The sequence below is a fragment of the Helianthus annuus genome, chromosome 4 (genome assembly GCF_002127325.2).
Source record: "Helianthus annuus cultivar XRQ/B chromosome 4, HanXRQr2.0-SUNRISE, whole genome shotgun sequence".
Lineage (NCBI taxonomy): Eukaryota > Viridiplantae > Streptophyta > Magnoliopsida > Asterales > Asteraceae > Helianthus > Helianthus annuus.
Genome location: NC_035436.2, coordinates 156084121 through 156106322, shown reverse-complemented (window position 1 = coordinate 156106322; position 22202 = coordinate 156084121). Strand labels below are relative to the sequence as shown.

The 22202-nt window shown below is 33.8% G+C and overlaps 1 protein-coding gene and 2 long non-coding RNA genes across 5 annotated transcripts; all 3 read right to left on the bottom strand.

The window, feature by feature from the left end:
* Window positions 1-4321: 4321 nt before the first annotated feature.
* LOC110934981 lies at window positions 4322-5837 on the bottom strand. Its single transcript, XR_002588769.2, has 2 exons — window positions 5717-5837; window positions 4322-4638 (listed from the first exon to the last, which is right to left on the bottom strand). It is a non-coding gene; the product is annotated as an uncharacterized LOC110934981 (long non-coding RNA).
* Window positions 5838-9188: 3351 nt separating this feature from the next.
* LOC110937119 (type IV inositol polyphosphate 5-phosphatase 7) lies at window positions 9189-14674 on the bottom strand. 3 transcript variants are annotated; one of them, XM_022179528.2, is made up of 12 exons: window positions 14084-14674; window positions 13888-13972; window positions 13495-13548; window positions 13273-13327; window positions 12090-12194; window positions 11424-11982; window positions 10834-11027; window positions 10650-10758; window positions 10404-10552; window positions 9867-10083; window positions 9529-9710; window positions 9189-9441 (listed from the first exon to the last, which is right to left on the bottom strand). In XM_022179528.2, exons 1-10 carry the CDS (start codon window positions 14111-14113, stop codon window positions 9885-9887), a joined length of 1539 nt encoding a protein of 512 aa, XP_022035220.1. In that variant the 5' UTR covers window positions 14114-14674; the 3' UTR covers window positions 9189-9441; window positions 9529-9710; window positions 9867-9884. The 3 variants fall into 3 exon arrangements, with proteins under 3 accessions (XP_022035220.1, XP_022035221.1, XP_022035222.1); XM_022179529.2 differs by having other exon boundaries at window positions 9529-9707; XM_022179530.2 differs by having other exon boundaries at window positions 9529-9635.
* A 5802-nt stretch (window positions 14675-20476) lies between these two features.
* On the bottom strand, window positions 20477-20855 carry LOC110934982. The gene is made up of 2 exons (XR_002588770.2): window positions 20793-20855; window positions 20477-20711 (listed from the first exon to the last, which is right to left on the bottom strand). It is a non-coding gene; the product is annotated as an uncharacterized LOC110934982 (long non-coding RNA).
* Window positions 20856-22202: the final 1347 nt, after the last annotated feature.

Genomic DNA, 22202 nt, shown 5'->3' with positions numbered 1-22202 from the left:
GTTTCGCGACGATTTTTGATATTTCGAGTTCGATGAACGATGATTTGAGGATGATAGAATTCCTAATCAAATTACTTTTAGTTCCAACTACTATATCTACATACAAGCATCCTTACAACCATTTCGGGTTCGATTTCCATTGAGTTTGATTCACCTTTGAGTCTTGATTGATTTGATTGATTCACCACACACACTTAACATAAAAGTAAACATGCACAAGTAACACATAAGGCACACACACACGTATAAAAGTACTAAAATCCCCACACTTGAGTTCGATGATCGATTTGATTAGCTTGATTATTGATTGACTAGCTTTATTGCATTGTTACTTCCTATCATTCACAGTCGGTCGTTGATTCACAGTTCGATTATCGTCCGATTAGTTTGATTATACAACACTTACTCCAAATAATACGAAAATCAAAATGAAACTAAAATGAAATAAATCTTTATTAATCTTTAATTCCAATAACAGTCAACACTTGACTTTGACTTTTGGAAAACACGGGGTGTTACACTATCGACTAGAGCTACCTCCAGAGCTTGGAAATGTTCATCCGACTTTTCACGTGTCCAATTTGCGAAAGTGTTTAGCTGATGCTGATCTTCACATTCCTCTCGACGAGATTCAAATCAATGAAACAATGCACTTTGTCGAGAAACCTGTGGAGATAGTGGAATGTACATTCAAACAGTTGAATAACAAACGGATTTGATTGGTCAAAGTTCGCTGGGAATCCAAACGTGGCGCCGAGCTAACTTGGGAACGTGAGGACCAGATGAAGACGAAATATCCGCAATTGTTTTCACAAGCTTTCTCTAGTTAAAATTTCAGGACGAAATTTCCTAAAGTAGGGGAGACTGTGACAACTGTGTTCTGTAATCATCGTACAATGTAAAACAACGATGATTATCAATAAAACAATGTGTTTTGGTGTTAATATATGTGTATTTGTGTTTGACAATTTTACAATATTGATTCGATTCCGATTTCAAGCTTTAAATCACTTTCTGGAAGGTTATACGCAAACCGGTGCGTAAACGCAATCAGTTTAACGCGACGTACACTCTGGAACTGTGACATAAGCTAAACATACCCTAAATATCCTCTACATAACTTAGAAATAAGTTTCGAAGGATTCGGTATGGCAAAAACATGTCTATTTGAATTAAAGAACTATTTACGACAAAACTGCGAAACGAACACTGGTGACCGCCCGGATAATAATTAAATCCCAAAAATATTCTGTTATGATTAAAATTTTATTTTAATCAGGTCCGTGTTGAAAAATAAATTAAAAATGTTATTTTTCAAGCTTAAGCGTGTACCGCGTGTTTCTGCGCGACACAGTGCTTCTACTGCAAAACACAGACCACGCAGCCAGTCTTGGCAACTGAAATTTATTTCAGAAATATTTTGGCGAGTTTATTTTTATAGGATAATAAAAATAATTTAGAATGCCATAAACCGGGATTTAAACGCTAGATAAAATACCCGGTATCCAGTTAAACAGCTGATTTTAACCTACATGAATCTTTTATAAATCTCCACCAAATCTCTACATATCACTCCATATCTTTCAAAGATCACAAAAATATTTTGTCTAGATTTCTCAAAGATTTGATTTAATATTCTTGATTTCTTTTGATTTTCTTTAGATATTATAAGATTTTATTTAGATATTATTTTTTTTTTTTGCTTATAAATACCACCATATCTTCACACAACACTCAAACTTCCTCACTCTCTCTCCCTCCCAACCGTCCCCATCTCTCTCTCTCTCTATCTTCAAACCTTCAAGTCTTGTTCTTGAGAATTCAAGCTCATTTCTAGCAACTTTCAAGTTAGTATGAAGATCTAAGGGTGTTCCCAAGGTGTTGTCAAGTGATTACAAGCTTCCTATCATCAAAATCTCATCCTACAACCTACTTGAATCTTGAAGGTATAACATTTGTTTTTAAACCATACTTTAGATTCTTGGTTGTTCTTGATGATTGAAGTTTCTCTTGAATCTTGGAATTTTTCACTAAACTTGAAATCTAAAAGAAATGGGTCTTGAAACAAATAAAAATGGTGGTGATATATATGTATGTATAACCGTACATATATAGGTGTGTGTATGAGTCTTGAAGTTTGATTTCTTGTTAAATACTTGTTTATGTTGTTACATGTTCTTGAATGATAGTAAAATGCAAGTGATCGAAGATCTATATAGGATATGTTAAATGTTCAAGTACATCAGCAAATAAGCATGAATATAGCACATATTTGATGCATCTAAACTCATATAAAATGTTGATATGCTTTAGACACTTGTACATGAGAATACATGTTGATTTAAAGCTCAAGAAGTGATGAAAAGGGGTTGTATGACAAAAATATTTTTGAACAGGTTATAACCACTAAAAATAACATTATTTGGTGTAATATAATGGCATGAAACTTTGACATAGGGTTGATAGCTTTGCATGTTGTACATATAGCTTAAAAAGTGGTAAAATATGCGAAATTTGCATGATTTATATACTTTATTTAAGACCTGCACTATCGTGAGTATAACCATTATTTTATTCAGTAAATAACATGGGTTATGTTAAAATTTCAAGTCGTTTCGATTTGGGATGGTTCGGGTAACGTTTGATGCAAAACTATGCGGTAAAACGGTTAAAAATCGACTTTTCGGAGGACTTTTACAAAACTGTTTTAGATCAGTAACCAAACTGATATTTTTGGAATAAAAATAAGTATTGTAATTATATTAAGTTTACTTGGTGCTTGGTTAGTCATACGTGACTTCCGACGCCCAAAAATGTTACCGAAACGCTAAAATAAGTGTTTTTCGACATAACTATAATGGGTTGTTCATGGGTAAATTTCATGTGTTACAATGTGTTATGTAATATGTGTATGATGACATGATAATACTTGACAAAATTATGTGCTTTACGCTTGAGTACATATATACAAATACACCGAAATAATCAAAAATAATAACTTTTCGAGAAATCTCAAAGTTATGTGAAAATTCTAAGTATCGGAGAAACTTCGGTATTTTTGTGAATTTTGATTATTAAATCATTCTTATTTAATTTAGGACGAATAAACAATTTGAGGGATTGTGTTAACATATAAAAACGCACCCAAAGGTGAGTACATAGTTCCCCTATTTTACTGTTTTCAATTGTTTTGGGGTGATTCATATGTATCAAAACGATTTCGATGTTTTAACGATGGTTTCAAAACAAGTAAGATGGTTTATAATAAACTAATAACAATTTCGATAATGTGAACGAGCTTGTTGGTTGTAATTACATAACGAATGACATTCATTAATTTTGGCCGAACCGACCAGTATTAGGTTATGGTACCATAGGATCTGACAAATCCCGTTATTAGACCGCACCCATGGTTATGTGTGGGTTAGGTGGGTAACGACTGAATCTGATGATTGTTAACTTACCCTTTGGAGGTTTGTTAATGCGAGAACGAGTTTAATGATGGACGAGTCACAAAGGTTTGAATGTTATTAGCAAGACGACCAAAAGTAGTTTTCACAATTAAAAACGAGAACGATTTGTACGAGAACGATTTTGAACGAATGAACGATTTAAACAAATGAACGATGATCTATAACGAGAACGAGTTAAACGATGTCACACAACGATGTTTACGAAACTGTATAAACCATACGAGTTTTATCACGAGAACGATTTACGATTTGGTTTACGAAAACAAATGTTTTGGGTTAAGATTCATGGCATCGAGGTTTCTAAATTATAACCAATCTGTTTTGATTTGATTATTCATTTTAAGATACAAACATTTTACAAAACAAGGTTTTCTAATGTCGATTAACGAAGTCGTACGAGTTATTTCGACATGCAAACGAGCCATGAATCTGACACTCTCGCAAAACCTATGTACTCGCCAGCATTTCTTTGCTGACTTTGTTTTTTACATATGTTTCAGTTGATGTTGCTTAATGTTGATTGCGAATAGGATGCATGCTCACTTAGGACTGGACGAGGCCTTAGTGGTTTAATAACGATGATAGACTATGTTTGACTTGCTTGTTTAACTTTAAGAAAATGTTTAATATTTAATAAAATGAAACTCTTTGTATCCATGGTTTGAAACAATAATTCTGTTACAACACTCCCCGACGTTTCCGCCACGATTTGTTGTTTTACGTGGTCGGGGTGTGACATGTAGAGGCAAAACGTGACGTAAAACTTTTATTAGTTAACCAACCCTAAAACATCCAACCTCCCAAGATCTTATAGATTGTAAGATCTGTAACAACAATACAACAAGATATAATCAACTGATGATAATCACTTGATTAATCAGAACGATACAACCAAAATATGATGATCCACATGATCAACAACAATACAGAAGTAACAACGAAACAAGATCAGCAATAGATCTTCAGCAAATCTTCAATGGAACGGAAGAACAATCCAGAGAGAATATGAGAGTCTGATGCATAACAAAATGAACAACTGAAACCCTAGCTGCCATTGCACCCCTTTTATATCATGTAACTTAAAAGTTACACTTTGCCCCACAAGAATAGGCTGAACCGATCGGACCCCCTGAAATACTACATATACAGCCCTCATACTTGTAACCTGTTTACAACTCTGGCAGATAATTAGTTATAACAATAACAAGTATAGTTATAACAAACAAGTCCGGCTGACATATCACAAATAGGGCCATGACAGCCTAATATGTATAAACGTACCAAACTGATAAGGCCCAATAATAAATAAAGGAATGCGATGATGTATGAATTAAAATCAAATGAGAATGTCACATTTTAACACTACCCATATATCTACACTTATGCTCACTATAGGACTTGACCTCTGAGGGTGTGAGGGGCGCTACCCAATTTACCCGATGAACCCAAATCTACCAAACAACCACAGAGTGACACATCATTGCAACCTCGATTTACTCGAATGAACCTAATTCGATTGCGATATCTTCCAGATTTACCTGATGTTCCCTAACCCAATTTCAACGTTCTTCTTCGGTAAACGTCTTGTGTTCGTGAACCAAAAAAAAATTATCCTAAAACACAACCCGAAACATTTGCGAGAGTGTACCCGATGAACCGGATTCCTTATCTCGATACCCCCCCCCCTCAGCTTTAGCTTTATGAAGAGAAACGCAATTTCTTTACACCTCGATACCACTATACTAGAAAATCTTTGGTACCATAAATATATTTATGTTTGTTTTTATATTATATTTTATACAAGTTATATTTGTTTAGGTTATACGGAGTGGGCGGCAAACTGGTTCGGCAAAGTGCCTTTGCCGCTCGGGCACACCGCCGCCAACCATGTTTGCCGCGCGGTGAAGGTGAAGGTGCGGTAACTGGTTGCCGATGCGGAGAGAGGGAGGGTAGGAGAGAGAGAGGGGGTCCATGTCATCTCAAACAATCACACCTTTTTCTTTTTTATTTAAATAGTTTACCAATTCATGAAGTGTCTAACCATTGCCAACACTTTTGAGCATACCGGATTTGGCTAAAAAACAGTTTAACCGGATGTATCGGGCGGTTCAACCGGGTGTACCGGGCGGTTCAACCGGTTTTACCGGATGGTTCAACCGGTACAACCGGCCGGTTTAAACCGGTTTTTAAAACATTGACTTTACATCATACGTTAATATAGTAGGAATAGAACAAAAACGAACCATTTTGTTGGTTTGTGATCAAACGTCGTCGTGCAGCAGTTGTAAGGGGCTGTACATGGCCAGTTGCAGGGCTTCTTTTGATGTAAACAGGGAGCACATGGAATTGTTACAATCGCATTACGTCACCGGTGGAATGTATGGATGGTGTGAAATGCGAATACATATTTTCTTTTTTCTATTTTATAAATACATATTATATTAAATAGAGTTAAATGTCATTTTGTTTTCTTTTCTGTGGTTTGGGTCATTTTGGCAGTTTAGTTCACATGTTTCATTTTTCGTCTGTGTGTCAAAAAATGTTTCATTGTTGCCATTTTAGTCCACTAGGTTAACTTCATTGATTTTTTCTGTTAACGAGAATGCCAATTCGGTCATTTTATATGATATTCTATTAAGTAGAAGGGAATTCGGCCATATAAAATGACCAAATTGCCCTTCTCGTTGACAGAAAAAATGAATAAGTTAACCCAGTGGACTAAAATGTCAATAGTGAAACCTTTTTGGACCCACAGGCGAAAAATGAAATATTTGGACTAAACTGGGAAAATGGCTCAAACCACAGGGACTAAAATGGCATATAACTCTATTAATAATTATAATAACTAGTGGTTGATATCGGTTTAGTTTGTTACAGTTTTGGTATGATATTGGCACTCTATATAGCAATCAAAATAGACATGTCCACAAGAATATTGATATGTGTATTAGATCGACTGTGAAACCATAAAAATGAATATTGATACCGATACTAATGTTGTTTGGCATGTCTAGAAAAGCATTAAAATGGTGTCGGTACCGATGTTTCAATGGTATCATTATAGTTTTCACAACTATATTTGTCATGTTCGAATAAAATTTTTATCGAATCGTTGATAAAAACAAGCATGTTATATAGTAAAGGGTAAACATGCCGCTTTATATATAAAAAATTAAATCGTGACATAATTTTTGTGACATGTACGCTTGTAATTTGATCACTTGTACATGACTATATATAAAATTTATATGCATGCATTGCATAGATAAAAATAAGCACGTCATAATTATATACTAGAAAACTAGGTTAGAACCCCGTGTATTACACGGGTTGAATAAATGTAATTTTATATATTAAATAATAAAAAGTTGTATCTTTATGAACCATGTATATTGTACGGGTTAAAGAAATGTAATTTTATATGCCAAATAATAAAAAAGTTATATCTTTAAAAACCATGTGTATTACACAGATTAAATAAATGTAATTTTGTATACTAAATACTAAAAACGTCGTAACTTTAAAAAAACCCGTGTATAATCGGTTTGAATAAATCTACCAAATAATAAAAAATTACATCCTTAAAAACCCCGTATATTATACGTGTTGAATAGATCTAAAAAAGAGTTATATCTTTAAAAACCATGGGTATTACACACATTAAATAAATGTAATTTTGTATATTAAATACTAAAAACGTCGTATCTTTAAAAAACCCGTATATAGTCGGGTTGAAAAATCTACCAAATAATAAAAAAATATATCCTAAATAAATGTAATTTTGTATATTAAATACTAAAAATGTCGTATCTTTAAAAAAAACCCGTGTATAGTCGGGTTGAAAAATCTACCAAATAATAAAAAATATATATAACCTTAAAAACCCCACGTTTTACACGAGTTTAATAAATATAATTTTGTATACCAAATAATAAAAAATTATGTTTTCAATAAATTAGGATAACATTTAATATTAATTTATTATTTATATATTTAATATAAGATAAGTAGATAAGAGATGTATTTGTTTTAAAAATATATTAAATTAACAATTTAGATTTAAGAATAACATTTTATTAAAGTATGATAAGATTTAATACTAATTTATTATTTATTTAGTTAATATAAGATAAATATAGATTTAAGAATAACTTCAATGAATGACACATGTTCAAAAGTTGGTTTCTTTTATTATAGTAGTTAGATTAGATTAGACTATGGGGTATGGTGGGGCGGGGGTTGGGGCATTTGTTGACACGTGGCTTGGGGTGGCAGACATGGGGCGACCCACATTTAAACAGGGTATGGTGGGGCGGGGGTTGGGGGCGTGGGTTTGGTGGGCTTCGCTAGATCTGAGCCATTGATAGTTAAATCAACGGCTAGCCCAACGGCTTCTTTGGTTTGTCCAATTAGAGCCCGCCATGTCAGCTTGGCCAGACCGCCCCATACCTGGCTTCAAACCCACGAAAAAGGGGCCACGCCCAAACCCATGCTCACCCGGGGTGGTGGCTTGGGCGTTTTCAGCCCACCCACACCCAAACCCCCACCCCATACCCCACAGTCTTAGATTTAACAAACATGGTATCAAGTTATAAGCGGAAAATATATATAATGTTTAAAAGTAACCATATTTACCAAGTCCGGATCCAGAATGAAAGTATCACATGTTACTTTATTTACTAGTTTCTGTTTTACACCTTTTTTCAGTGATTCCTTTACTTCCCAACATTCAAATTCATAATTAGGGGTGTTTAAAAAACCCGTGGCTTTCAGCTCGCTCGAAAAAAGCTCGGCTTGAAATTGGCTCGGTTGTAAACGAGCCAGCTCGGCTCGGCTCGATTTGTAAACGAGCCGAGCTCGAGCTTGGCCTGGCTCGGCTCATGAGCTCGTGAGCTGGCTCGATAAGGTTTACATCCTTCGTGTTTTTTGCCCCACATCGCTTAGAAAACAAAAAGTGAGTATCTCCCTTATAAAAGAAGGTAAAGACAATGTACAAAGTGAATTAATTATTTATACTTGCATATTTAGCCATATGGTCAAACTAAATGACAATTATGGCCTTTAGCCTGTGAAGAAATTCATTTTGAAGGGCTTTTTAAGTAGCAAATTTTGCGTTTCTTTGTTAGTTCGAACTAGATCGAGCCGAGCCGAGCTAGCTCGAATTCTAATCGAGTCGAGCTCGAGCTTCAAATCCCAGCTCAATTTGAAATTCAAGATCGAGCCAAGCTCGAGCTGGGTCTAGCTCGGCTCAACTCGTTTACAGCCCTATTCATGAGTTATTCAAATCCACAAGTTCCAAACCTTAAATCCTGGAAGATGTAGAGACATAATATATATTTATTTTAGAAAATCTAGGAATTGGTAGTTAACAAATTAAATACATATTTCAATTTTGATTAAGTGTATCAAAATAATTATTTTTGATATATGTTTGATGAAAATGTTTGTGTTATAAAATTGCACACATGAAACATGTCGCGTATTATAAAAGTATTTTAAAATTGACTATAGACTAATGGTGTTAGTGTTATTATGTATGATTTAATAATTATATGTAACAATATATCAAGAACAATTATAAATAAAACCCAGTTAAATTATATCTTCTAGGGCCGGCCAACTCGTGCCATTCTCCGAGGCTCAATTTTTCAAAGGACCCGAAAGTTTTTTATAATTCGTCACACAATGATGGCGACGTGCTTCTCTTGAAGACAAGAACAATCAACACTCTTCTAACCATTTATTTAAAAAAATGCAACTGTCAATACATAATGTACAAAATTTAATATCAAATGACTTTATTGCCCCTGCTAACTTACATCTACTGAGCTTGATACAATAATACACTGTCAATTCACAAAGGGCAAAAATGTCTAATTCAATCATATCTCACAAAAAGAGAAAGAATTCTGATTTGTGTATATACAATATAACTAAGCCATTTTCATCCTCCAAATCAAATCTTAATCTGCAAAATTTACCAAGAATGTGAGAAACCAATCAAATCCTAGGCGAAATTTTAACGCAATATAAATAATATATTGAAGCTAATTACCGATTCGTGAGGGTTGCGTTTCTGCATAGAATCAAAGCATCGCGATAGCAAGTTAACGAATTCTGCGAATCATATTCGTGGTCAACTTCTTCGCCAAAAAGGTCAACCTTTTATTGAAATTTGGCATATAGATCGATGTCAGCCAACAATAAATCATCTTTTGTTAATAAACACATGCCCTGCTAAGAGAACATGAACATTATATAACAATCCGTAAAAATGTTCAATTGTAACTCTTATTATTTAACAATTTAACAAGAAACAACGAATGCATACAAGATTTAAGTTATTGCGAACGAAATGTGTGTGAGTGTGATTGAAAGAGAGCAAGAACTTACTATGCTAACATCTCAATATCAATGTAAATACGGTAATAGCTCTTCGACCTCAATCCTTGAAGAACAACTTGTGTTTTTCTTGATCTTGCAACGGTTTATTGACTCTACTTCCGCTATAAATATGCTGTACACGGGTCTATGATCTGAAAATCTTGACTCCCCACGAACATAAGACATTTGATGGAGCCCTCGACCATACCACAAGATACGATCACACCTTCATTAAAAACCTCTCGTCATACATTTCATAACTTAACAAAAAGATACCAGTAGTTATGCACATAGATCGACTTTTTGAACCATTTGTACTTGGTTTTTGTTACCAACGAAACATCGGTTTGCCAAAAATGGCGAAAAGTAAGGTATGCACATGCATACCTTGAAAAGGATTGTAGTGTTATAATATGTAGTAATAATAATAAAAGTAAAAAATGTTATAGTGGTGCATACTGTGGTTGAAAATCTTGTATCTGTTAGTAGCAATGTAGCAAAAGTACAATTTTCTTGAATGAATATTTGAAAAAAAAAAAGATATACCATGCTGGAGTTCTTTTCTTTTCTTTTGGATGCATATCATTGCATGCATATCTATCTGAATTATTTGAATATTTATATGTTGGAGGGAAATATATCCTCCCTTCATTCCACCCGTTGAATACACGTCCGCTTCTTTGTTCAATCCGAAGCTGTAAACAGAATAAATATACAATTTCAAAAAAAAAATATATATTATTAAGGGTTGAAAAACATAACCTTAACTAAGTATTGTCAAAAAATGCTTACCTGGTCATTTGCCAATAAAGCCCCCCAGTTGCGCGCCTCAACGAGATCCTTTGCAGACCGGTAAGAGAGGGCAATCCGGTAATTTAAGTCACCAAGCCATATTATTCGACTACGTTTAAGCAAACATGATTTTAAGCATCAAACTTTTTTATCATAAATTGAAATAGTAACAACTTGGCCTTACTCGTGATCGAGAATAGTTTGAGGAGATTTTTCGTCTCTGGTGCCTTGAACTCGAGGAAACCAAGTTTTTCTCAAGATTTCCATGACATCAGCATTTCTTCTCAGTTCATCCCCTTCCTTTTGACCGGAAGTTAAGTGACAACATATGAAGCAAAAGCTTGTTTGGTGCAACGTCATGCTAATTGAGATCGAACCCTAAAATTATGTCATGATATTAGTTAATATTTAATATTGCTCCAAATTGTACCCCTTGGCAGTGGCCAAGTTTGACCCGAATGACGTGGGGGGTCGAAAATGTATATACCCAAAAATTTCTATACGAAAACTACATATATAACACTACTGAGCGAAAAGCTCGGAGCCCCCCCCCCCCCCCCCCCCGGCCCCTTCTTGTAGAGAAAATACTATTACAACAATAATCTAAATCTTTTGGATGAAACGATTTACGAGGTTGACTTTTTGGACAACTGTCAACCCGTTTGACCCGATTCCCTCTTAGCTAAATTTGTTGATTTTTCCCATTGACCCGCTTGAGATACGAAACAACCCATATATAATTAAACAGGTTGAAATTGACAGTAAAGTTTTTACCTTGTTTCCAAGATAGCCCATTAATCCTCTACCAACACATGACACTTTCATGTTCCGAACATTGTCTCTAAGATCGCTCTTTATCCATATCGTGAGATAAATACCAACCATTTGCTTACTTGCAACCAAACAGTACCTAGAGTTCTTCGGATTTTTACCACTCATAGATTCACAATATTCTGTCTCCGGATCGCGTATGCTATCGGGTAAACGTAAACCGTCTGGCTCATTGTCTTCATCCGAATCCCCAAGGTTCAGGCCATAACCATTGACCCGGTTCCTGTACACAATCCGGTCCGAGCCACTGTATCCACGCTCAAGTCTCGGTTGTGACATGGCCATGTCACTCTTTGTTATCCGCATGCTACGGCTCATAAATGACGTGTTTTTTACTGTTTTTAATTCTTCAAAATCTGAATCTAGTTCCAAATTTGGATCATAACTTGTGCCCGGAAGACTGTTTAACGTTCTTCGAATGAGTGCTAGCCACTTTTTAGCCGGACCGTTATCTTCCGTGCCCAGCACATTTCCAGCATTTAATGGGACAATTTCTTGAAATCTGATTTTTATATAAGGTGTCAAGTTCATGTATTTAACATGTTTAATAATATAAAGATTCAATATTATATATATACATATATATATATACACACAATATAAACTCACCCAAGAACATAAATGTCAGCTGGAGGTGGAGTATGTAACCAATCTTCAAGATTTAAGGAACCTGTTGGTGATTTTCCAGCAACATTCCATGTAGCTACAAAGATCCTGTAGCAATATTACAAGGAAAAATCCAACAAGAAAAACATGAAACATCTTAAATTGCAGTAATAAAGAGGTAAAGCTACAGTGTTTGCAATCAGTCTATTGATAAAGAGCATGCCATGTTCCGCCTTTGGGCCCGGTATACGTCGTTTCGGCATTCATTTTAAACATTTTTCTCAACTAATAGTTTTTTTACTTATTTTTAATTTAATTTATTTTGTTAGACTGATAATTTTTAAATATTTTAGGCATCATATTGAATAAAATTAGGGGTGTTAAACGGGTCGTGTTCGCGGGTTGTCGGGTTCAACCCGAACCCGAAAATTTACACAAACCCGAACCCGACCCGAACCCGAAAATTTACACAAACCCGAACCCGACCCGAACCCGAAAATCGTATAATACATATGAACCCGAACACGACCCGAAGTTTCGTGGGTCGACCCGAACACGACCCGTTCAACCTGAATTTTTTTATTTTTTTCTGAAATTAATATATTAAAATTAAAAGTTACTTAAAAAAACACAAATGTTTATAATAATATCATATTTAAATTAAAAAATCTATTTTAATTTCTCTTTTTAAGTTATAATCATGGCATAAAATACACACCCCATTTAATTTATGACATAAAATATATTGTAAAAAAATATAATATAGTATAAATGTGTTAAACGGGTCAACCTGCCAACCCGACCAGGTTGACCCGAACCCGACCTGTTAACCTAAACGGGTTCGCGGGTTCAACATGAAACTGACCCGAACCCGTTTAGGCTAAACCTAAAACCGCAAATTTCGTGTTAGGTTCGTGTCAAATTTTCGGGTCGTGTCAGAAATTCACACCCCTAAAAAAAATCATATCCTTTATCAAGAACTCATTGTATGCATAAAGAATAAAATTCAGTAAAAATAAATAACATTCCTTTTTTAAAGCTTCTGTTTCACTATGCTAAAACAGTATCTCAAAGTGAGTATCCCTTTTGCATTCTAGCAAGTACAATAATCAAATAGTAATGACTAATAAAAGATAAATATAATATAATGATTAAAAAGCTCAAAACAAATTCTCTGGAAACAAACCTATAATCATTGACTTCCCTCACGTGAGGAGGAGCATGCTTCTTGGTTGATCTCTCTGTTCAATAACAACACAAAGAGATGAAGAAGGCATAAAAAGTAAAACAAAAGATGGGTACTACTACTACAAACTGTTCTTTTTTCAACCATATACTGTATCAATAAGTGGGGTCTATAATATTACTACAAAAATGTGGTCCTAACTCCTAAAGTCTGAATTTGCACCTCTTCTTATGTTTTTGTTGATGATGCACGCTTCTCTTTCGTTAAAATCATTATCTGAAAAGGGTAAGTTGTTAAAAGCTGTTTGATTTCCACTGTGTATTACATCAAGATTCAAGACCACAAGTTATCAAACAAAAATTTTGTGGATTTGTGGGCCACCCCACCTAATAAAAATTTAAATTAATTAAAATCATACATGAACAAGAAAACAAATAACAGATCTTGGGCTGCAAAAAAAAGGTTGTTATGGGCTCCAATTGATCAAGAATAAAGCGGTAACATGTCAATTCATGTCCCCATAAAACAAATATAATACAAGAAATTCCCAAATAATTAAGAACCCTAAAATAAATAATAACTGTGAAGAAATTGAAATTGAGTATGAATAATCACCTTCATGGCTAAAAGCATCTGCATGGAAGTCTTCAGCTTTGTTCTTGACATTAAACCATTTCTTGAGTGTTTTTGGCCATGAAACCTTAAGCATTCATCACAAACAAACATAAAGTCAAGAGTCTTTAACCAATTCAAGAACAATTAAACAATATAAATGTGAAAACGAAGCTACATTTTAGTGAATGAAACAAACCTTGTTTTTCTTGCAGTTTTCACCTCTCATTGTTCCAAAACTTGAAAATGCATAAATACCCACCAATTAATTCACAAGAAAATCAAGGGTTAGTGGTTATTTTGTTGGATACAAAAGAATTGAGACTTAAAGATTGAATCTTTTTTTGAGAAATTGAAGTGAAGAATGCGATCATTTGTGAGCATTTGTAGCGTACAGAAGAAACATAGCGTGGAATGAGACAAAGGGGAGAACTCAACTCAAGAATATATGATATAAACTTATACAAAAAGATATACACACATGTACGTATGTATGTATAGAGACAGTAAAAAAGCAAGAATGAAAGGACAATGTAGAGAAAGAAAGAGTGAGTGTGAGTGTGTGACAGTGAGGTGGTATTGATGAAAGCTTGCAATGGGTATAAGAAAGAATCGAATAGGAAGGAAGGGAATAAAGTGTGTGAGGGGGGTAGTTGTTAACTGCAGATATCAAGATGAAGTTTGACTCCAAATTCAAGGATGACACTCAAATATCTGAGAGTCCAACAGGAGGGCTATGCTAATGCTATACCAAGTAGCAACATTTACGAGAGAGATGGGGGGGGAGGAAGTTTGCTTGTGGGTTACCTCGATAAATTAAATAAACATTTACGTGTAAACATTATTATTTAATATAACCTTTTTGTGTTCATGTGAATATATTTCTTTTCTATATACTAAACTCATTTCAAAAGCTAGCGAAAATCGTAATTTATCAAAAGCTATAACGATGGTAAGACTGGAATTCTAAACTGGAGGTAAAATCGTAATTTTAACTGTGGTAAAATTGTAATTTGTCAGAAGATACAACGATGGTAAGACTGTAATTTTGAACTTGGGCAAAATCGTAATTCTGAACTACGGGTAAAAGCGTAATTTGTTCGGCCAATAAGGAAGTGCCAGGCAGTAGCGTGGCACTATTCCCTGGCATGCTCTTTAACTGGTGGCAAAATCATAATTTTGACTGAGGGTAAAATCGTAATTTGCCAAAGCTACAACGATAGCAAAACTGTAATTTTGAACCGGGTCAAAATCGTAATTTTGAACTGGGGACAACATCGTAATTCTGAACTAGGGGTAAAAGTGTAATTTTTTTGGGCCAATAGGGAAGTGTCAGGCAGCAGCTTGGCATTATTCTTTGGCATGCTCTTTAACTGGGGTAAAATCATAATTTGTCAAAAACTACAACGATGACATTACTATAATTTTCAATTAGGCCAAATCGTAATTTTAAACTTGGGGCAAAATCGTATTCTGAACTTAGGGTAAAAGCATAATTTGTTCGGGCCTCTTTAACTGGGGGCAAAATCGTAATTTTGACTAGAGTAAAATTGTAATTTGTCAAAAGTTACAACGATGGCAATACTGTTATTTTGAACTAAGGGCAAAATCGTATTTCTGAACTAGGGGCAAAATCGCAACTCTGAACTAAGGGTAAAAACGTAATTTGTTCGGGCGAACAGGTAAGTGTCAGGCAGCTGCCTGGCACTATTCCCTAGCATATCTTTTAAATATATATATACAATACAATTACAATTTGGTCGTATGTGTAGGGCGGACGATATGCTTATTTTCAAAGGTACTAATAGTTCATTGTTTAGAATCATTGGCAAAGTGAAAGCATGTTGTTTCTTATGGATTTGGTCGAGGGCTAAAGTGCTGGAGCTGGATTGGGCGAAATGGAAAGTTTCAGTTTTAATAAGTTCCCATGTAACCGTGTTTGTTGTCCCGAATGTGGCAAACACGTTGGGGTCTCCTATCTTTATTTTACTTTCATACTCTCTATTACCCCGCTTAAACAACTTGCTTAAGCTTTGATAATACAATCGTCGTTCAAAAAATTGTGAAGGGCAGATTAAGTTATTAGTTATGCCGCTTGATTACCCTATAAGAAAATAAATCTTAGATTTGCCACTACCTATAAGATAAGATGTTATTGTCATGATAGTCTGGTTAATTGCAAGTATAAGATATAGTTGTTAAGCAGCCTTTACTCAAATCTCATGTTACATTTATTATCATCGAATGATACTGTTGTAGTCATCTAGCCCTTTTAACATATGTTATTTACTTATTTATAGTTGACCATATTTTTATGTCCGAATAAGTTAGGAACGGACTCTATGTTTTTTTATCTTCGCCTGCATCTGCATTCTAAAAATTAGGTTGTTGACCAATCATCGAGTGATATCGTTGTTGACACCTAGCATTTTATATATGTTATTTACTTTTTTAGAGGAGTGGGGATGGTCATCACTCATCACTCACAAAATCCAATCAAGTTCTGCCATGTCATCAACCATTATTCTATCATTTACAATTTTTTTTAGTGACGGTGGTCATCACTAGTGATGGAATTCCATCACTCACAACTTTTTTTAATTTTTTTTAAATCAGAAATTAACAATAAAACACTAAAATTATAAATTTCATTAAAATTAAAACATACTAGTTCAATTAAACATACTAGAAATATTTTATACTACAATTTAAAAAAAAATAAAGAAACTCTACTCCTCGTCCGAATCATGAAACTCCAAACCTAAAGAACCTACTAGTTCGATTAAATCGTATCTCAATCGAAAGTGAGTTTCTTCATCACTTAAGTCTTGTTGGATATTTTCTGGAACGTGAACTTGTGTAGGAGGATCCGGCACCCAATCCGGAGATATTACACGTCCTTCTTCTTTGATTAGCATATTGTGTAATATGATACATGCATATACTATGCTATATATTGATTTCTTGTTCATCGCACAAACCGGTCAGCTTAGTATGCCCCATCTACCCTTTAAAACACCAAAATCCCTCTCAACATCTTTTCTTGCGATTCTTGCAACTTTTGAACACGATTTCTTTAGCCTCGACAGGAAATGAAGGGGCTTTCACAAAAACAGACCAAGATGGGTAGATACCATCCACAAGAAGAAAGTCTCGTCTGTATTATCGTCCGTTAACATAGAATGAACAGAAGTGTGCAGTACCATCGTTGCGGTTTAGAACAACGGCGACGTGTGCAAAACATTGATGTCGTTGTTTGAACCTGAAACACCGAAATATGAATGCCAAAACCATAAAACATTCGACGTCACCGCTTCAAGTATGATGGTTGGTCTTTTGATGTCACCCCTAACATACGCCTCTCGCAACTCTCTTGGACAATTTTTTCACTTGATATGTGTACAATCGAAGCTATCGAGCATCCCTGGAAAATGCCATCTAGCCTCATGTGCGGCGTAAATACGTGAATGTCGTGTCTCGTCGGTTTACGTAAAAACTCTTTACCATATAATTTAATGACCGCGTTGCAAAAAAATTGCATACATTCATGGGAAGTTCTGGCCGTCATAGCTAGGTATTCATCAAATTGATCGGGAGGGTTACTTGTCGCTAGTTGGCGAATGGTGGACGTGCATTTTTGTATCGCCGTGAAACTTGGTTTGCCCCTCGCTTCGTAACCTTCTTGAAACCATTCTTCGGTTGCTTCGATGTCTTCAGCAATCTTTAAAAATAATTATTTTGGTAAACGAAACCGATCTCTAAACGTTTCGGCATTGTAGACCGGATTCCCAAAAAATAATCGTTCATTAACACTTTGTTGGCATGTATATGATCACGATCACGATCTACCATCTTCTTCTTTGGGCGGGACGAACTTGATTCAAGTTCGTTATACACCGACACAAAATATTTAAGCGTCTCATTGTTAGAAGACGACTGTGTATCGCTATCGCTGTCCATCGGAAACGTCGAATCCGTAGGAAAATCCATTTGAGAAATATGTAAAATATGTGATATGTGTTTGTGTTTTAGTGTGGGTGAAATGGTTAAAAATTGAGAAGCATATATAAATGGTTTAAAGGTTTTTTTTTTTTGAAGTTACCGTTTTTTAACGGTCAAAAATGCCAAATGGTCAAATTTCGAACAACTTCAACGCGTGAAGTTTTCCACGCGTTCTATTTTCAACGCGTTAAATTTGATGGTGGCGGCGGTGTGCAAATTGCCATCACGCGTGATGGGCTTCCATCATGGATCCACCTCGCCTCCCCTTATAGTTGTCATTTTCTTATGTCCGTATAATATGTAGTTAGGAACGAACTCTATGTTTTGATGTTCGTCTGAATTTGAATTCCAAATATTCGATTGTAGACGACTAATCATTCAAGGAAAATTTATATCCTTAGGTATTGCTCTTATGTCTTTGATTATTCAAACATTGGGTTGTCATCAAACTAGGTTTGTGTGGTCTATGCTTTTTTGGTGGTTAGTTGGATGTCACTCAATTGCATGGTAGTATGATACATTTTCAAAAACAATTACTAGGTTCTATTGCATGTTATATATTTTGTTTTCTTCCCTTATAATATTAGTAAAAGCACAAAATGACCCTCGTAATTTACTATGGATTTTATTAAACATATACTTTATTATTATTATTACTAGGGGGAACACCCGTGCGATGCACGACATGCATAATAGTTATTGTTTTTTCCTGGAACGACGACTGATATAGATAGTGCGTGACACGGTACGAAAGTGCGAATATAGTATAGATTTTTAAAACAAAAACCGGTTTTTTTTAAAGTTAGCCGTTTGACCATGGTTATTTTGACCAAAGTCCACTCCTCGTTCGGCGCTTTGTGGTAGCACTACCAGTCAAAAAAAGGCCCAAAACGCCCGAGGGTACAGTGTTCCCCCGCGTTTTTAAGACGCTTTGAGAGAGGTTTGCGCCCCACCACATGTGGTTTCACAAAACTTCAATTCTATGGACGTGTGGTTTCTCAACCCTCTTCAAAAGACGTCACAGTTTTCAAATTTTTTTATTTTTATTTTTTCTTTTTCATTGTTTTAGATGGTGTAAAATAGATGTTAAATATATATATTATACTACATACACATATACATATAAATTCAATTTTGACATCTAAAAGTCAAATTGCAGGTTTTGTTCCCTTTTATAGATAAGAAAGCAGTTTATTATTTATTACTAAAATGTTGTATTAACTTTATTCTGCAACATATTCTTTATAAACTATGCTTACCTTGACATAACCTAATAGCTATATTTCCTTATTAGAAGTCTCTTATAATTGAAAATTAGTACATATTATTACCTTGCTGGTGAACACATTTACTCTATGTTTAGGGAACAATTTGATTAGGTTGCTGATATTGAATTGAATATCACACCAAATTACAATAGCAGTTTATATTGCTACTATTCACCCAAATCAAGCACCTTAAATAAGTCAGTGTTTCTCTATATTCAAAAAACGAACTATAACTGACGATTATTAAATTGCAACAGTCAATTCAATCCAAATACTGCAATAGAAACATAAAATCTACCACAATTCGTTGGTTAATCACGTATAGTTCTTAATCGATTAGAATCAGAAAAAAGGAAATTGACTCACCGTAACTTAAAATCAGGAAGAAGGCGAACAAAGGGGCGGAGTTTTTCGAAATCAATGACCCCTGTCTTTCATTGTTATTCCTTGAATGAGGTAAGCAAGACCCCATACTACACACTACATACACATACATAAAAATTGGGTTCTATATTATTTGTATAAACACCGATTGGAAACCCTCACATTGCATTTGATGAAACCCTAATCAATATAAACACACACACTAACACTCACGAATCGAATCGAATTTATAAAAGGAAAAATTCGGGCTGTTTTTACCTCTTGCTGCTCCAAATCTTCATTACCATACATTATCTTCATCTTAGAGATATAGATATTGCACTTAAAGGTCTCAACCATCAAAATACGATCCAAGGGCTAAAAAGTGGTTCCTAATTATGCAATGGTTATCATTTGAACCTTATTCCATGAGACTTTAGGTAAGATGCAAAGAGCATTCTTTTGAGTTTTAAACCATCTGTAACTAAGTTAATTATTTAATCATTATTGTTGCAATTATTAGGTATTATAGATCATAATACCCCATGAAATTACCTTTTAGTAATTTTCGTTTCTAATTGGTTAGCATCTTTTAAGTTTTAAAACCATTTATAGTTATAATTAAATTCATAATAACGTTGATTAAGTTTTTTTATATTTAATTATTATTATTATTATTTTTATTTCATATGATGTTCATCAACTATCTGATAAAATTGCAAAAAAGGTTGTAACCTTATTTGTATGATGTTTAGCAATTACTAAACCAAATAATAATGACTTAATTATAAAATTCAATCAAGTAATCGGTTACGGAGAACTTGAAATGGAAAAGCAATGTAAATATGAGGAAGGTGATGATGTTCAACTAAGTTAAATGATTTAATTCTTTATCAAGTATTTAACAATACTTAATTTATAAAGTTATCAATTTAATTGTATTTATCAATTTATACTCATGTAGAAAGACTAATTCCCTTTACTAACTTCATTGAGTTGTTGTACTATAAGCATAATATGTTGCAATTATTTAAATTTGGTTGGAACCCTTGTGAAATGCTTTATACGATAGTATAGATAAACGCAATCAATTTAAATCTTTTGCGCGGGTTGAAAACATCCGAGCCCTTAAAGTTTGCTGCCCAATCCTGTCAAACAATACCTCCTCAAATATTTCCTCTGCATCTATATTGCCTATATATAGTATCAATTAAATCACAAAAAAGCATCATATGTTTAAAAAAATAGTAAAGTAGAAATTAAAAAAGGAAATACCAATAGGCCAAATAAATGTCTATCTCCAAATGAATAACTTTTCTCGTACCCACCCTTTTACACCTCCATATACATGAAGCTGCAAAAAGGAAAAAGACTATAAATTTATGAACAATTAAACAATACATTGGTAAATGGTTCCAGATACTATAGTCATGCAAGGGTACCTTGATGAAGTATGAAGTGTCTGTCTTTTTGTATCCAATAACCTGTGTGTATACTTTATATGTAATATAAAATCATAATTTGAAAAAAAAAACCACTAAATCACCAAAAACATAATAAAACATCAATATAAACTCATAGATTATGTAAAAGAAAACTGTTATCCCATTTGAATATTTTAAGAAACAAACCAAAGTTTTTTCGAATAAATGTTGAAATGGGTATAAAAGAACACACCTTTCCACCAAGATAAATAAATTTCATATCAACTTATCTCTTTCTTATCTCTTTCTTTTCGACTCTAACTCGCACAATAGTAGACAAAGGAGTTGATGTTGAGTGAAATGGTGAATTTATAGCAATGATAGGAGATTCCTTAATCGGTCAAATTTATTACATATTGATTGAAATTGGACCTTTGGAGTGCTTTTGCGGTTTATCCCAATAGGTTTCGTTTATTAATTGCATTTAAGAACCGAACTTATTATTGTATTATTATAATTAATTGTGATTATATTCTCATTTAATTATTTTTTTTATTTTTTTAATATTAATGTAGAAAGACCATTTCACCCCTTACTAACATCATTAAGTTGTTGTACCATAAGTATAAAAGATTGTAATTACTTAAATTTGGTTGGTATTCTTATGAAATGCTTTATAATATAGTATAGATAGATAGATATAGATAATTATTTTTTTTATTTTTTAATATTAATGTAGAAAGACCATTTCACCCCTTACTAACATCATTAAGTTGTTGTACCATAAGTATAAAAGATTGTAATTACTTAAATTTGGTTGGTATCCTTATGAAATGCTTTATAATATAGTATAGATATAGATTAGGTTCTAGCATTAATGTACTGTACTATATGTTAATATGGTGTTTCATGCATTGCTTTGTTGCAAATTGTGTTGTTTTATTTGTAAATTATTATTATTATTTATAATAATCTAATTAATTTAGCCAAAATCTTGTTAATAATATATTAGAATATATATATATATATATATATAATTATTTTAGTACTTTTATTATTTTAATATTATAATAATAATTCCTTTTTTTACTGTTTAACTTTAATTTAATGATTTTTTAGTATCACGGGGTGGGATAAGCTTGGTGTCAACCGGTACTGGTATCGAAAATACCGGTACGGTCTTGTTTGGTATCGGTACAAATAGTAATTTTAATATTTTAATAATATATATAGTTTTTTATATATTTTTATTATTTTAATA

Bases quoted from the DNA above. Each gene is read 5' to 3' on its own strand.
- LOC110937119 (XM_022179528.2), bottom strand. From the start codon at position 14,113: ATGAGAGGTGAAAACTGCAAGAAAAACAAG. The intron at 13,973-14,083 runs GTTTGTTTCATT...TGAATGCTTAAG, and splicing joins AAAACTGCAAGAAAAACAAG to GTTTCATGGCCAAAAACACT. The intron at 10,553-10,649 runs GTAAGCATTTTT...TTCTGTTTACAG, and splicing joins CTTTATTGGCAAATGACCAG to CTTCGGATTGAACAAAGAAG.